Genomic DNA, 15,394 nt, shown 5'->3' with positions numbered 1-15,394 from the left:
GAGTGAGAGGCAGACATGGCAAAAGGAAGTATGAAAGGTTATGCTCATAGTATTTAATAACAGAAAAATGGGAAGTCAACCGTGAAAAAGCTATTCAGCGCGTTTAGTGATTTCCTTCAGCTCCCAGCTTTATTAAATGGTATCTTGAAGGGTGCTGACAAAGATGCCTAATTACATACAGTAGCACAAAAAACCACATATATAAATGGTAGGGGCCATGCACAGGCTTTTTGGGGAGTCTTATGCGAGGCCAGCCCTGGGATGGAGACCCCACCTCACAACACACAGACTTAAACACCAGTTTCCAGCATTCCTTGGGGCCCCACCTAGCACCTGACTCATGCTTCCATTCACTTCAGGAAAGGTTGCTGAATGAATGACTGGCAGCCACAAATAAACAAGTGAATGGATGGATGAATGAATCACCTCGAGCTGAGGGCAGAACTGACTGCCTGCAGCCAGGTTTGCCCAGCCAGGTTGGGTTGCCTGCTCTTCATATTTTCAGTCAGTTACCAACATTGACAAGTCTGGAGATTTTCCCTGGGTTGTTTTTTGTTTTTTTGCTTCGTGTGTGGGAAGAGACATCTTTTTGCAAGATCTGGCCACACTGGCCACCTCCCTACTTGGGGCCATCAGGGTGGTGGCCTCCTTTACAAGAGGCCTGTGGAGTTCCTCTACCACTTCCCCTGCAGCCCTTTACCCTCCCTGCCCCGCAGGGCCATCCCCCTCTTACAAAGGTGGTTTGTATCCCAGCAGCATTTGTACTTGCCACACCCTGACCTAAAGGCACAGCCCTAAATGCTTTCCACAGAATGGAGTCTGAGTCCCTTTGAGCCCTATTCTTTTCCATTCAGGTTTGTGCAAACAGAAACAGTGTCTGGGGTCCCACCTCCCAGTGGCTTGGCTATGTCTTCAGCCCTTGTGCTTCTGATGATCCTGTAACAGATGGGCTCCCAGGTCGGGTTAGCTTTGGTTCATAAAAGCACCGTCTGACTCAGAGAAGGTAGAGATGAGAAGGTCTGTTCCGTGTGCCAGCTGGGCCGAGCCAGGGGCACTCCAGTGGCCGCACAAGGGTCCGTGTGCAGACGTGTCTTCCACAGGACGGAGCTCACTGTGTTTACCTAGACTTTTTTCAAATCATTTTTGATAGGTGTCGTTCACTACGTGTATCACCCGTACTTGTGTCTTTAAGTGATCTTTTTTTTTTTTTTTAAACATTTCTGGCCATGCCACGTGGCATGTGGGATCTTCCCCAACCAGGAATTGAACTCATATTTCCTGCACTGGAAGTGTGGAGTCTTAACCACTGGACCACTAGGTCCAGCGTCTTAAACAGGTTCTATGTCTTAAACAGAACACCCAGGGCGTGGATGAGTCCCGCCTGGGGTCAGTGTCTCCCACATTCGTTATGGCCTGGCATGGCCTTTTGTGTTGGCCTCAGACCCTCTGCAGTGGAGTAGACAGGTAGGTTTGTGTTCATCCCTCTGTCATGGCTATTTCTACAGCTAGGGACCACTCTCCTTAACACAGGTTATGGTTTTGACTTCACCACAGCACACAGAAGTGACTTCATGAGTGTGTGTGGGTGTGTGTGTGTGTCCATCTTGGCTTTCCTTTCTCCTTCCATCTTGAAAGGCCACCCTTGGAGGAGAGACTTAATATTTGGCATCTTCCTCCTGCTGGGTGTGACTCAGGCTGCTGCCTGAAGGATTCACTCCCGAATTTGCCTCTCTGCAGACTCAAAGCCCACAGTTGAAACACTGGGACCCACCGTGAAGAGTGAAGAGACCACCACCCCGTATCCCATTGACGAGGAGGCCACGGACTGTGGGGAGAACTGCAGCTTTGAAGATGGTAAGGATGGGGTGGTGGTTGTATTTCACCCGGGGTGGCATGGGTGCCAGCCAGTCACAGCGGAGGCTGGTCCATGGCTGGGGCCAGGAACTGGGGGTTCCTTGGTCAGAGGTCAGGAAGGTGTGCTACTTGGGGACTTGGGGCAGTGGCTATTTATAACCTATCTAGAAGGATTCAGATATTGGAAAAACCAGTACACTGGTCATCGGCTGAGATAAGGGTCCATCCAAGGAGAACTCCATTGAGAAGTCTCCTTTCCGAGCCCTCACTTCCTATCTTTAGAATCCACAACCGTGATGGCTGTGTCCACAGCACAGTCAAAGGGAGATCTGTCTGTCAGCTGGGTGACTTGGTCAGTGGAACACAATAGTTGGGTTAACTCAGCAGTTAACCATGACCTATCTGCATTTCCCTGTGTCTTCACCATCAGTGGTTGAGCAAGCGTTACAGTTATGACTCTAAGAGTGGGCGTTGCATTCTGCACAAGGCGAGTGAGGTCAGTGACAAAGGCAGACATACGAAAAGGCACCTCAGTTCCCCTCAGCACTCGGGGCCTCTTCCTTTCCGATCGACCTCATCACGTGGGAAATCTATATCGTTTTCATTTTCTCTCCTAAGCATATCCAACTCAGATTAAAAAAACAGTCTTTGGCAGAGCCCAAGAAGGACATCACATTTTAAATCTTCCTGCTAAGGCCACAGAATATGAGGACATTCCTAACAAACCACAAATTTTAGAACACCTGGCATTTTTGACTAGGATTAAATGCTTGACAGCCTCAATTTACAGTAAATTGCTGATCATTATTAACTGTTCATTAAACCAAATGAGGGAAGATTGGTGAAGAGGCTGGGGAAGTGATGGAGACATAAAAACCTAGCACCCAGTCAGTGGGTAGATGGATGGTAAAGTCTGTGGAACCCATGCCCTTAACCACTTGACAGTACGAGGAACTGTGCTGATGGGGTAGACGGCTCCCAAAAAGGGCTACAGAGAAGAATGGGAGGAGAGCCAAAAATAAATGCTGAAGTTGTATGACTGCAAAATGATAATTTAATGCATATGCTTTTAGGAATGCGCTTTTGTATATTGCGTGGGCGGGTGGGATGGGGGACACTCTTGGTCAGGGATAGTTGATTCAGGATTCTGACATTTTAATGACCTTGTTTTTGTTTTATGAAGAGGAGAAAGAGACTTGGAGAATCTTCCAAGACATGTTTGAAAGAGTTTGAGAGCCAAAGGGGGAATGCATTCATTTACTGTGTGGTGTTGGATTAGCAGAGTTAGCTTGGTGGAGGGCAAAAGGAGGGTTTTTATCTAAATGCCAATCCAAAGGAAAATTTTAGAGTTCTGTTGCAAATCAGAAGTTTAATATAATTTTCCTGTTTATAGTGTGGTTTGTCTCATTTGGGGTTTCTTTAGTGGTTCTTCCCTTCTCTCTCTCTCTTTTTTTTTTTTTTTTTTTTTTAAGCAAAAGATCTCTTTGTGGAATTGGGTTCCTGAGATACAGTATGCATATAAACATTCAAGAGGAATTATGCTATATTGAATTACTTCATATTTTTGAATGGAAAAATAGAAATTTAGAAGTTTTCGGGAAAAGGGGATGGTGAGGGCGAAGGGCTGACTTTTCCAAGCCACAGGTTGATGCTGCAATAATAGATTCCATGTGTTTGTTCTCATGCTGACTTTGGCCAAGGATGGGCAAATATTCAATATTCTTTCTTGGGAAGGGGAAGCAGGACCCAGTGGCGATCTGCCGTGTGCCCCCAGGCCAGCAGGGCCCTCCCTTCAGAGGTGAGCCCTCCTTACCCCCAGGGTGGGAACAGCTTGTTGCTATCAGTCTGTTGTTCCCTTTCGACTTCCTAACCTGCATTCTAGGTCTTCCCCACGGAAATTCCTCTCTGGGAAGCCTGAGAAGGGACGTGAAAAGGCCAAAGACCCCACTTCCTCCCAGCTCCCAGCACTGAGCAGCATTTTTCCGCTGTCTCTGCAGCCAAGAGTCCTAATTTGGGTTTCCATTTCCTCTCTTCCCCACCCCCCCAACCCCGACTTCATCACATGTTTGGCACCAGCTCAGACTGGATTTTTTAGAGCTAAGTGGAACCTCAAAAGAAACTCTTGGGTTCAGTCTATTCACTTAGAGGTGAACAGCCCTGCAGATGGAGACAAGCCATTGTGTGGTCTCTTCTTAGATTTCCATTCTCTGCTGCCCCTGGAATCCTGGCCTTGGGGCACTCCGAGCCATGTGAAATTATTCTTCCTCCCAATTGGCGCTGAGGTGGGTGGCAGGCTGGTCTGCCCCCACCCACCTCGTTTTTGCCCTTAACATGCCAAGTTGCCCTCCTGGCAGCACCGCCCTCTGGGGATTCTGAACTGACTGGTCCTCTGAAACAAGAGACCTGGCACAGGGAGGTGAAGGGGAGCAAACAAGCCCTCCTTGTTTCCGAGGTCACTTTCTCCTCCCCAGCCAGCACCTCCTGCATTTCGAATTCCAGCCTCTGTGGATGCCAACGGGCTGCCCGTCACTGCTGACAGCCAGGTTGGCAGGATCCTGCCTTCCACCAAGGCACTGGGGAGACATTCTTCTCTGGCATTTAGGGAACAGCGATTTTCACATTTGTCTGCTCTCCAAGGTGGACAGAAGAGGCTGATTAGAGCCTGCAGCCATTTGGTGGCCTCATTTATAATTGCTGACTATGGGAACCACTGGCAGACTTGGCTTTCATGCCTGGGAAGGATGAGACCAAAGGCTGACCCGAAAGCCAACCATCGCCAAGATGGGTTCAATGAATAAGGAAAGGGAGCCATTGCTTTCTCTGCTCTCCCCTTAAGCCCTGCCAGCGGTTTAAATAGCACCACTGTGGCTGTTCTCCGGACCCATTTCATTTGCCTTGTTTTCGGTTTTGTTTTCCTTTCAGACAAAGATTTGCAGCTCCCTTCAGGATTCAATTGCAACTTTGATTTCCCGGAAGAGTCCTGTGGTTGGATGTACGATCACGCCAAGTGGCTCAGGAGCACCTGGGCCAGCAGTTCCAGCCCCGATGACCGGACGTTTCCAGGTAAACCAGCCACGAGTGATGAGCTGAGAGAGGACTTCCCTGGTGGCTTAGTGGTAAAGAATCCACCTGCTACGCAGGAGACACAGATTCGATTCCAGGGTTGGGAAGATCCGCTGGAGGGGAGGGCATGGCAACTCACTCCAGTATTCTTGCCTGGAGAACCCCATGGACAGAGGAGCCTGGTGGGCTGCAGTCCGTGGGGTGCAAAGAGTGCGACACGACTGGAGTGACTTAACACACGCGCAAGACCAGCCGGCACCATGTTTCTCGGCTCTAGATTTCCTGACAAGCTTCCTAATAACTTCCCACCATGGAGCAGTCCTCTGCTCTTTGCCCACAAACCACTGAGTCTTTGCTGACAATGTCACCCGACAGAATAGCTGGTTGGTGGTTCCTGGCCTCTCTTGTGATTACAGCGCAGCCTGGAAGCTGGGAGGGAGGGAGAGAGGCTAAGGTAAAAGAAGAAGAAAGAGCAGTTGGGAGTTCCTAGGAGAGGGATGCGTCAATGTCCCTTTGTTCCTATAGTCAGCGCTCACCACCACCAGCACAGAGCCTCTGGTAAGCTCCAAGGTGGTTATTCCTAAAATGGCTCATTGGGAAACTCCTGGCCCAAACTCCTTGACTGCTACTTCTGGGAAGGTATCATCACTTCTGTCGAAAACCAAGTCAAGGGCATGAACCACTTGGCCTCTCAAAGAGCATCGCTGCCAGTCCTTGGAATATTAGGAAGCCACCCACTTGGTCTCAAAGCCTCTCCTGACACTGCTGACAGAGTTGTTGTTGTTCAGTTGCTAAGTCGTGTCTGATTCTTTGCGACCCCATGGACTGCAGCACGCCAGGCTCCTTAATCCTCCACCGTCTCCTGGCATTTGCTCAAATTTATGCCCGTTGAGCCGGTGATGCACTGTAACCATCTCATCCTTTGCCGCTCCCTTCTCCTTTTGCCTTCAATCTTTCCCAGCATCAGGGTCTTTTCCAGTGAGTCGGCTCTTCGAATCAGGTGGCCAAAGTGTAGAGTGGGGTTGTCTTTAGCCCTTTTGAGCAGATAGAGACAAGAGTTACCACACTCTGTACCATGGCAGGCTTTTATAGCAGTATTCCAGTAAGTTTTAACCACCAGGATTTTTTTTTTTCTAAATCTGCTTTGTAATGCTTGCCACTCTGTGGTGTAAATCCTTCCACTGTGGTTGAACGCAAGTTACCAACATGACATCATCAGAGGCGGAGTGGAGAAGTAAGTAACACAGCCTTAGTTTTTTCCATCACGCAGATACAATAGATATAAATAACTTCAGAATCATGTGTACTGGTAAGATGTATTAAAATAATTAGGAAGTATTACACTTTGAGAATTTATTTCCTTTTGTTTTTTAATATACTTAATTTCTGGGTAACTTTATATAGTTCCATTGGTAATAATGCTTATGTTTCAATAGCTGGCTTACAAAATTCCAGAAGACTCCACAATCAGCTCTCTTAAGCCAGTACATAGTAGATGTTGCTCCAGCACATCACGAGTTAGCTTTTAATGCTCCTGGACCTAGGCCCCCAAAAGAGTTTGAGAGGAAAGAGGTTATTCTAGAAATTAGTAGATCATACGTTGCTGGCCTAGAGAAGGAAAGGGGGAGAAGTCCCCTGTGCAGAGTCTCCCAGAGTGACTCTGCTGCCCCTCACCCCCAGGCCTGGCCGTGTCCCCCTTTCCCCAGGGTGGCAGTCAAACAGATGCTGGGAGAGCACCACAGGCCACCTCCTGACTCGGCCTGCACTTGCTTTCCCGGAGGGTCACGGCGTCTGCTCTGGAGAAAAACATTTTCATATTTCAAGTGTTTATCTCTTCAGCATTTGAGTGCTCAGAGAGATTAATATCTGAAGATCACCACCGCCCTGGGCAACGGGGGAGAACACTTACCCTCGTCCCAGCCTTAATCATCCTCCCCCGCCTCATTCACTGCAATAATGTTTAATTAATATAATGAGCCTCCTGCACGTTGGAAAAAAATACTTATTTTTATAACCCAGCCTGGATTTTTCATTTCATTTCCTCTCCTTTGAGACTTGGCCCAATTAATTGGTTGTTTTTCCCAACCCCCACTTTTTATACAAACGTAAAGGAGATTTGCAGGGTGTGTGTCTGTGTGTATGCACATTTATAGGTGTGCACTTGTGCGTTGTATGTTTGTGCATGTGATTGTGTCTGTATGCGCATATGTTATGTTTGTATGTGTTTGTAAATATGGGTATGCATGTGTTTGGTTTGTGTGCATGTGCAAATGTGTGCATATGTGTGTGTCTGTATGTTTGTGTTTGAGTGTGTTTGTGGTTTATATGCATGTGTGTGTGTGTGTGTGTGTGTGTGTGTGTGGTGTGTATAAAAGGGGACAGCTTGGCAAAAGCGCTTTGCATGAAGTGGTGTAGATGATATAGCAAGGGGAGATTTACTGAATCTTATTCAGCATCCATCCTCAGGTTCTTTCTAACAATTCCACTTCCTCCCTTGCACTCTTCTGAGCAGATTTTCTCTAGGAAGGCCTGAGGTCAGCCCAGTCCAGGCTGACCTGGAGGTCCAGGTTCCAAGGCCGCCAATTTGCAAGTGACACTTTGGGAAGAGCTTAAGTTACTCTCTGTTTGACAAGGTTCCTCTCTGCCCGCTCCTCGCCCTGCCCTGGCTCCCACCTGATGCCCCATCGACCCCAGCTACTGGCTGGGGATCCTCATCCTTGCTCTCATTCCGCTTGATTCATTACACCCTGTGGTTTGGGAGGGCTTTTCAGAGCAATCTCGAAGAGCAGGCAGCAGTCCAACCTTGGCTGGCTAGTTAGGGACAGAAAGAAAATTAGGGCCATGAGGAACTGCTAGATCTAATGTTGTTTTTCCCTTAAGAAACTGAGAAAGAAAATAACAATTTTCCTCTTCCAGAGGAATCCCTGAGGTTTGCAAAAGCAGCCCTTAGACGCTGCCTCCAGAAAACTGAATCATAATATTGTCTTCAGAGCCTGTCTGTCCATCCTCTGATGATTTAAAGAATCATTTGCTGTATTTCCCACTGTCCTTCTCCTTATAAAACATGACACTGGATTCTAAGCTGGAGAGGATAGAAAGCCTTTTCTGTTCAGGGTGGTCCTTTTTTCTTCTTCTTCTATTTCTTAAAAAAAAAAAAAACAAAACTGGGGCCCCGAGGGGAGCAGTTGGGAGAAAGGAAACAGCTGTGCTTGGTTAGGGGCAGGGCAGATGCTGACGGGTTCAAAATCACGGGACCTTCTAAGTCAAGCCTGAAAGCCACTGTGTCGCCCACTTCACCCCTCCACAAAGAGGAGACCACACCACTCTCTAAGTGTGCCGCGTGTTTTATCTCCCTTGTTAGATAGGTAAACAAAAGTAATTACACTTAAGAAAGGAGGTGTCTCCATCAAGTGCAGAGGGAGAGGGCAGGAAAGAAAGAAGGAAATAGCCATGTTGAAATATCATAACAGGCTATTTGATTAGAACTGTCTGTGGAAACGACTTACATTCCTTAGATGTTTTCTGATTCCGTTCTTTTCTCTTGTTTTGTTTTCTTCTTTTCCTTTTAAGCAAGCAATTAGTTCGGTTCTTCTGGCTAGTGGAAAGAGTTGCTTAAGGCTGACAAGACACCCTCTGGTTTTATTCCACTGTTTTTGTTTTTCAAGATAGTCTTTCAAGATACTCAGAATTTCTTTTTTTAGCTCTTTGCTTATGACTTAGAAGCCTGGAGTATGTTCATAGTAGCCCCTGGGGACACTGTTGCGAATTCCTGGAGTGAGTTGCTGTGCCCTCCTCCAGGGAATCTTCCCGACCCAGGGATTGAACCCACGTCCCTTTTGTCTCCTGCATTGGCTGGGTGGGTTCTTTACCACTAGTGCCACCTGGGAACCCTCTCTGAGAAGGCACTTTGCCTTTGCCCTGTAACTGCAATGACACTGGAAATGTCTTCCCTAGTGGGAGCCACTGTATCTCCTGCAGACATTCTCAGGTGCACTGATCAGAAACAGAATTTAGGTGCAATTTTGAGGATGATCAGATTCAGCTCAGCAAGGAACAAGGCAAAGACTCCTCAGCAAGGAACACGGCAAAGAGATGCTGTGGTGAACCTGTGTGTCTAGACCATCATATGGTAGCCACTAGCCACCTATGGCTAATTTAATTTTAATCAGAATTAAATACAGATAAAACTTCAGTTCCTCCATCATACCAGCCACATTTTAAGGGCTCAGTACCCACTCTGTGTGGGGTGGTGCAGATGGAGAACACGCCAGTCATCACAGGATGCTGTCTTGGTCAGCGCTGCTCAAGGGCCTTTGGACATGAACACGAGAGTAACTTCCAGGGTCCTTGCTGCTGCTGCTGCTGTTCCTTGGTTTGGTGTAAATCAAGGGGCAGATAATTGGGGAGGGTCTTCTCTTTGATCCCTTCATGGGAGTGTTCAGTGCCTGGCACTTGTGTCACTGTGTCATTCTACCTAAGTGAGTAACACAGGCAAGTCAGCAGGTAACATGGACAGTATCGGAACTATCCCATTCAATCAAAAAGAGTCACTGCTAAGTAACAGCAATTATGGTAATAAAAACTGTCTTATTATTATTATCTTCAGGAATGAGACAAGGCTAGATACAAAGGGTGCTATGCCAGGTCAGCCTCAGCATCTTGAAGTGTGTGGTCACCCTACATATGTGCTCTTTGATATGTTTGTTGACCTGATGAAGTATGACTTCAAAATTACTTCATTTCAGTAACTTTAAGTCATGGAAGTAATATAAAGAAAATAGGCAAAAGCTATTGGGACTAGTTTGCCTTTCTCAAAGGACAGAGTTCTGGCTACCCAGCATTTGCATGTTTATTAGATTGACAGACTAGAACCTTTACTCTGGATTCAAAAACAAGTGAGAGTAAGTCAAGAATACAATGTTCTGAAATACTCAGATTTTACAAATGGTGGCTATTCCATCAGCTGTAGGGCTGTTGTAATGCACATCGGGCTGCTGAATAAACTCCAGGAGCGTGGAGGACCAGGACTGTGATTCACTGTGGGACATGCACAAAAGAGGATTAAGTGTAGCTGGGGATGGTCAGTAGATGGTCACAAAGGAATCAGTGAAAGAGATGAGTCACTTGCTTACAATGGGCTTGATTTTGGGTGGTGAGCTAGCAGTGACTCTTTGAATTAAAAAGCAACTCTCTGAACTCAAAAGACCTTCCTCATAGGTGGGGCCGTTGGCAGCAAACAGTCCGGACACGGAATTGCCATTAGCTTGAATTACCTTCAGAAAGCAGTTACTGTGACTCAGCGGGGGCACAACCACTACAGATATGGAGACAGGAACTTCTCAGGCTTAGACCAAGCTAGATTAAAATTAAAGACCAGGAGCAGCTGGGCTAAAAGAAAGCCGTATTTAAGGAATAACATCAACTGGAAAAGGAAAGTATCGTGGCCCTTCTTCATGGAAAGTAGGGAGGACAATCTTTCTGACTCTGTAGAAATCACAGCAGTGGAGAGGAGAAACTACTTTTCCTTATCTTCTGCAAGTCATGATTGGTTGAGTGTGTAGATTGACAGTGAAGGTACAGTGTGATAAAGAATGTCTCGATTGCAAACCTTCATAAAAGCTGACATACCAAAAAAATCAGCTCCAGATAGACTTTTCTGCAAAAGCCAAGCCTGAAACCTCAAATGTCCACAAACTGGTCCATTGTAAACCTCGAGAACATTCTGTGGAGTTCATCCAAAGTCAATGTTTCCCTTAACCAGTTGTTAATTTGAGGACCTTAGCAGACATAGGCTGACCTTGGGAGGCCAGCTGAGGGGCTGACTCACGTTTTAAGCATGACCTATATGAAGAGACTCCATCTCCTGCAGCACTAAATAGTCTTTCAGATGGCTGTTCTAGCAGGAGGGCAAGATGCTAGCCAGGAGATGTGTGTGTTGGACAGATGGTGTGTTTGGCTTTGCGATAGCCAGGGGGATAGACTGGTGATTTATTTCAGGGTTTGGTAAGGTGTCGGCGCCATTGATCCAGTTGCAGTTGGGCCAGGAACGTTCACGTGATCACCCAGCACTTAGGCAGCTGAACCCAGATGTGGCTGTAAATCGCCAGGTGAAATGTCAAGAGACCCTTCCTAGAGACAGCATCAGGTTAAGGTGCCTGAGCGACCTTGTCCTCCGCACTTCCTCTCTGCCCTTTTGAACCCCTGTTATTTATCCCCTTGTGATTGTTTTCCCTGTGTCATGGGCAACAACAGATGTTTTGAGTCAGGGACCTAGCAGAATGCTTCCCAAGTATGTCAGGTCCAGGAGGAGAGGGATTGTATCTCTGGGACATTTTCCTTTCATTCTCTTTCTGCAGCTGAATGTATTTCCTCTACATTGTTTCTTGCTGGAAACCATCCATTGGCGACCTCACTGCCATCAAACTACAGAAAAAAAAAAAGAAGAAGAAGAAGACAACCTCTAGCAGGGAGACCTGGTTCTTAATCAGTCAGTTGTCATGTTTTAGGACCTCTTAACCATCCAAAGGGCTTTTCCCGTAAAGTCCAAACAAATCAATGAAGTAGTCCACCCATGCAAGGCCAACCCTTTGCTCTATCAAGCCATCAACAGTCACTGTCTGCTAAAACTTCCTCTGTGTTTGGCAGTGGCAGGCCATAAAGTAGAATGTTCCAGAAGAGCAGACTCCATTGACACTGCATGTGCTTCACTCACAGCAGAGACAGGGATGCCGGGACTTAAAGGAGCTGAAGTACTGAACTGAGCAAAGTACGCATCTAAAGAGGCCAGGGTTACATTTCCTGAGGAAGCAAAGACCAGGGTCGTAATTCTTCAGGAGTGAACTTGTTTCTTAGTCAGAGGACAGAGATTGGCTGTACTTCATGGGGGAATAAAAGGATGACGTGTGTCTAAATGACAGTGGGAAAACTTAAAACCGTATTTAAGTCGTTTCTGACAGTTAGGACTGCATGTTCCCTCCCCCCACCCAAAAAAACAAAAACAAAACAACACAATGCCAGCATGGCTTTTGGAAACTCCTGCTTTGGAGAATTTAAAGCAAAAGTGGGCAGCTGTGCTGGGGATGTTTTCAGTGTGGTTCCTCTGAACAGCAGGGCTGGCCCCTTCTAAATGGTCTTTTGGGGCCCCACTCTCATTCCAGAATGATATATTCTTTTGTCTACTGTGCTGCTGCTATGGCACTTCAGTCGTGTCCGACTCTGTGCAACCCCATAGACGGCAGCCCACCAGGCTCCGCCGTCCCTGGAATTCTCCAGGCAAGAACACTGGAGTGGGTTGCCATTTCCTTCTCCAATGCATGAAAGTGAAAAGTGAAAGTGAAGTCGCTCAGTGTCCGACTCTTAGCGACCCCATGGACTGCAGCCTACCAGGCTCCTCCATCCATGGGATTTTCCAGGCAAGAGTACTGGAGTGGGGTGCCATTGCCTTCTCTGCTGTCTACTGTAGATTGACCCAAAAGACATGTAGTCAACAATGCCTGGTGTATAGCATGGGGCTGGCCCATTTCTGGGATTAGGACGTTTCTGGGAACCATCTTATTCCAGAGAACATCTTTACTGTCCTTGAGCCAAATCTTACTTCCTTTGAGTCTCCAATTGGTCTTCCCAGGTTATTGGGGCTCTTTGAACCCTTTTTCTTTCTAGAAGAAAAAAGCCAGCAAAGCTGAAGTTCCAATACTTCGGCCACTTGATGCAAAAAGCCGACTCATTAGAAAAGACCCTGATGCTGGGAAAGATTGAAGGCAGGAGGACAAGCGGGCAACAGAGGATGAGATGGTTGGATGGCATCACTGACTCAGTGGACATGAGCTTAAGCAAACTTCAGAAGATGGTGAAGGACAGGGAAGCCTGGCCTACAGCAGTCCATGGGGTTACAAAGAGTCAGACGTGACTTAGGAGCTGAACAATAACAGGAGGCGGAGTGTTCAGGGATGGTAATTGAAATAAAGATCGTAGCTTTTATGGAGCTTCTACTGTGCCCCTTTTCCTATGCAAAGCGCTTTAAAAGGCTCTTTCCATTTCCTCCTCCTCCCAGCCCCATGCAATATTACTATTATTATATCCATTTCACAGATGGGAAGACTGAGCCTTTAAAAGATTAGCAAACGTTAGGATGCCAGCCCCCATGAGAGGTGAGGCTCTGGCGATTTTACTCAGTCCAATGAGGGTTCAGATCCTACTTCCAGCCCTCTCTAGGAGTGGTCTGGGACACACTTTCCAATTCTGTGAGCCTCTGTTTCCTTTTTGGTAAAAATAGAGAGCATCATACTTATTTCACAGGAAGATTACGGAAGGCGATGAAGCCCCCAGCGTGATGTCTGGCACCTCGAGGCCTCAACTCACATCAGTTCTCTTGCCCCTGCTCTTCCTCTCCCCCTCTCTGAGTTTCTCTTGACCAAAGTCTTTCCTTCATGATATCCTGCTTCTAATCAGTCCTCTCTCGGTGACAGGCAGGGACGTTGTGCAGCTCAGCATCCTTCTGACTGACGTCTCCTGCTAATTCCTTAAATTTACATATCATCTTTCTTCCCTCGAGCTCGTAGCACTTAACAGACAAGTGGGGCACAAGTGATTTCACTAAGTGAAATTCAGAGGCCTGCTTGTCTAGAGATTCTGCAAACTAGTGGATTAGCTCAGATGTCAGCACTGAGTTATGATCCTTCAGCTGCTCGTGCTTAGCACGCCACCAGCATTAACTCCCTGGTCTTCCAGTGGTCCTTTAAATCATGCACAGTGATTATCATCTTATTGTGAGAGAGAGAGAAGAGAAGAGAGGGAAAGTGGGGGTGGGGAGGGGCGGCCAGTTCAGGTCCCCGGGAGAGGCAATCTGTGACACCTTTGGCCTCATGGTGCCTGAAGTTTTAGCAACAGGATGGGTAAATAAAGCAGACCCGGAGAAAATCCAGCCAGCCCGGCTTTTTACACCTCCACACACATTTTACTGACTAAATCCTAACCATTATGCTATGATTCCCCTGCTGCTTAAGAATGTAAATTCACACAAGTGACAGTATTTCTGCCAAGCAATTTTCAGACAGCCAGTGGGTCTTATTTGTGAAACTGTGAAGGAAGAAGGCTGAATAATAAGTCTCTGAAATCTGGTTTCCTTTATATACGAGGTGGAAGCAGTAAAGTCTTGGAAATGACTGGAGCGTGGGAGCATTTAGGGGGTTGTCACTGGCGGCTCAGTGGACTGGATGCTTCCACGGGTCACCTTGTTTTAAGATCTGCGTATCGGTTATAGGTATATTTACTTTGCAAAAGCTATTGTGCATTTTTACTTATACATACTCATATTTCAGTATAAGCATTCCTTAATAAAAAGCAGAACGTCTCAAAAAAACCACCTCACCTTTGAAAAGGGCTGTTAGCTCAGTAGGATGAGAGGGAATTGTGAGATTATATGAACCTGAGGGCTCACAGAGCCCAGCTGATTCCTGATCTGTTCTTGTTTCCAATAGAGAGCCTCATAACATTCTTTATGCATGTGTTTATCAGTCATTCATTCATGGGAACAGAAAATTGTGTCATATATATGTATGTGTCACTATCTAGGGGCAGGGAGAAGAAGCAGTCTTAACCCTCCTGTGTGTAAGGCCAGGACCTTATAGTCTAACCAGGGAAATAGAAAAGACATATACCAAACAATTTAATTGCAGTACAAGGCAGGGAGCTGAAATGCATGAAAGTGGCCTCCAGTCTTTTTAAAAACCAGGTAAAATCAGTGGTCTGGTCAGTAAATGCTTGAGTTGTTGAAAGAAGAGAGGCATTAATGTTGAAATATACAGAGTAGTGAGGAAAACTGGCAAAAGTGGTGGGGTGGGGGCGGGGAAGCAGAGAATTACAGGTAAAAGGAGAAGGGGGAACAGCGCCCAGTGAGAAGCCAGTTTGCCTTAAATCATATGAGACTGATCACGTGGACATGGGGCAAGGTTACCGGGGGCGCAGCTGAAGTGAAGGGCCTACTGCACACAGGTAGAGAAACCTGAAGTCAAATCCAGCTTTGCCACTCACTAGCCTTTCTACTTCGGACAAGTCACTTGAACCTTTCCCAGCCTCGGCTTCTGCATCTTGTGTATAGTAAGATTCATAAGACCCAGCTCACAAGCATATAGCGATGATTAAATTATAAAGGCAGATCAACATGCTTTGTAACCTGTAAAGCAGTATGCAAATAGGCCTTATAATTATTATCATTAATAGCGGTAGTAATGAGATCTGATAGGAGAAGCATAGGTTTAGCAGTTCTTTGAGTGTCTGGTTGTGACACCAGTGTCTCCTCCTCAGCAGATCACCATCATTGAAATTCTCTGCTGTAGACAGCTGCCTCCTTATCTGTGCTAACTTTGGCCTTGAAGAGCTCCCATGGTGTGGGGTATTAGGCCAGTGTGCCTCTAGATGGTTAAAGTATCCCAAACTCGAATCCTGACTATGCATTCCAAACTGGTCTAATTTGACTTCA

General features: G+C 46.7%; 1 protein-coding gene across 3 annotated transcripts in view; it reads left to right on the top strand.

Moving 5' to 3' along the window:
• Positions 1-15,394, top strand: part of NRP2 (neuropilin 2) — a 119,040-nt gene that overhangs the window by 66,422 nt on the left and 37,224 nt on the right. For all 3 annotated transcript variants that reach the window (XM_040228718.1, XM_040228720.1, XM_040228719.1), the window contains exons 11-12: positions 1,738-1,854; positions 4,777-4,917. In XM_040228718.1, coding sequence (XP_040084652.1) covers positions 1,738-1,854; positions 4,777-4,917 — 258 coding nt within the window. The remainder of the gene's footprint in view (positions 1-1,737; positions 1,855-4,776; positions 4,918-15,394) is intronic.

Source organism: Oryx dammah, unplaced genomic scaffold (assembly GCF_014754425.2).
Source record: "Oryx dammah isolate SB20612 unplaced genomic scaffold, SCBI_Odam_1.1 HiC_scaffold_27, whole genome shotgun sequence".
NCBI lineage: Eukaryota > Metazoa > Chordata > Mammalia > Artiodactyla > Bovidae > Oryx > Oryx dammah.
This window is presented reverse-complemented; position numbering and strand designations above follow the sequence as displayed.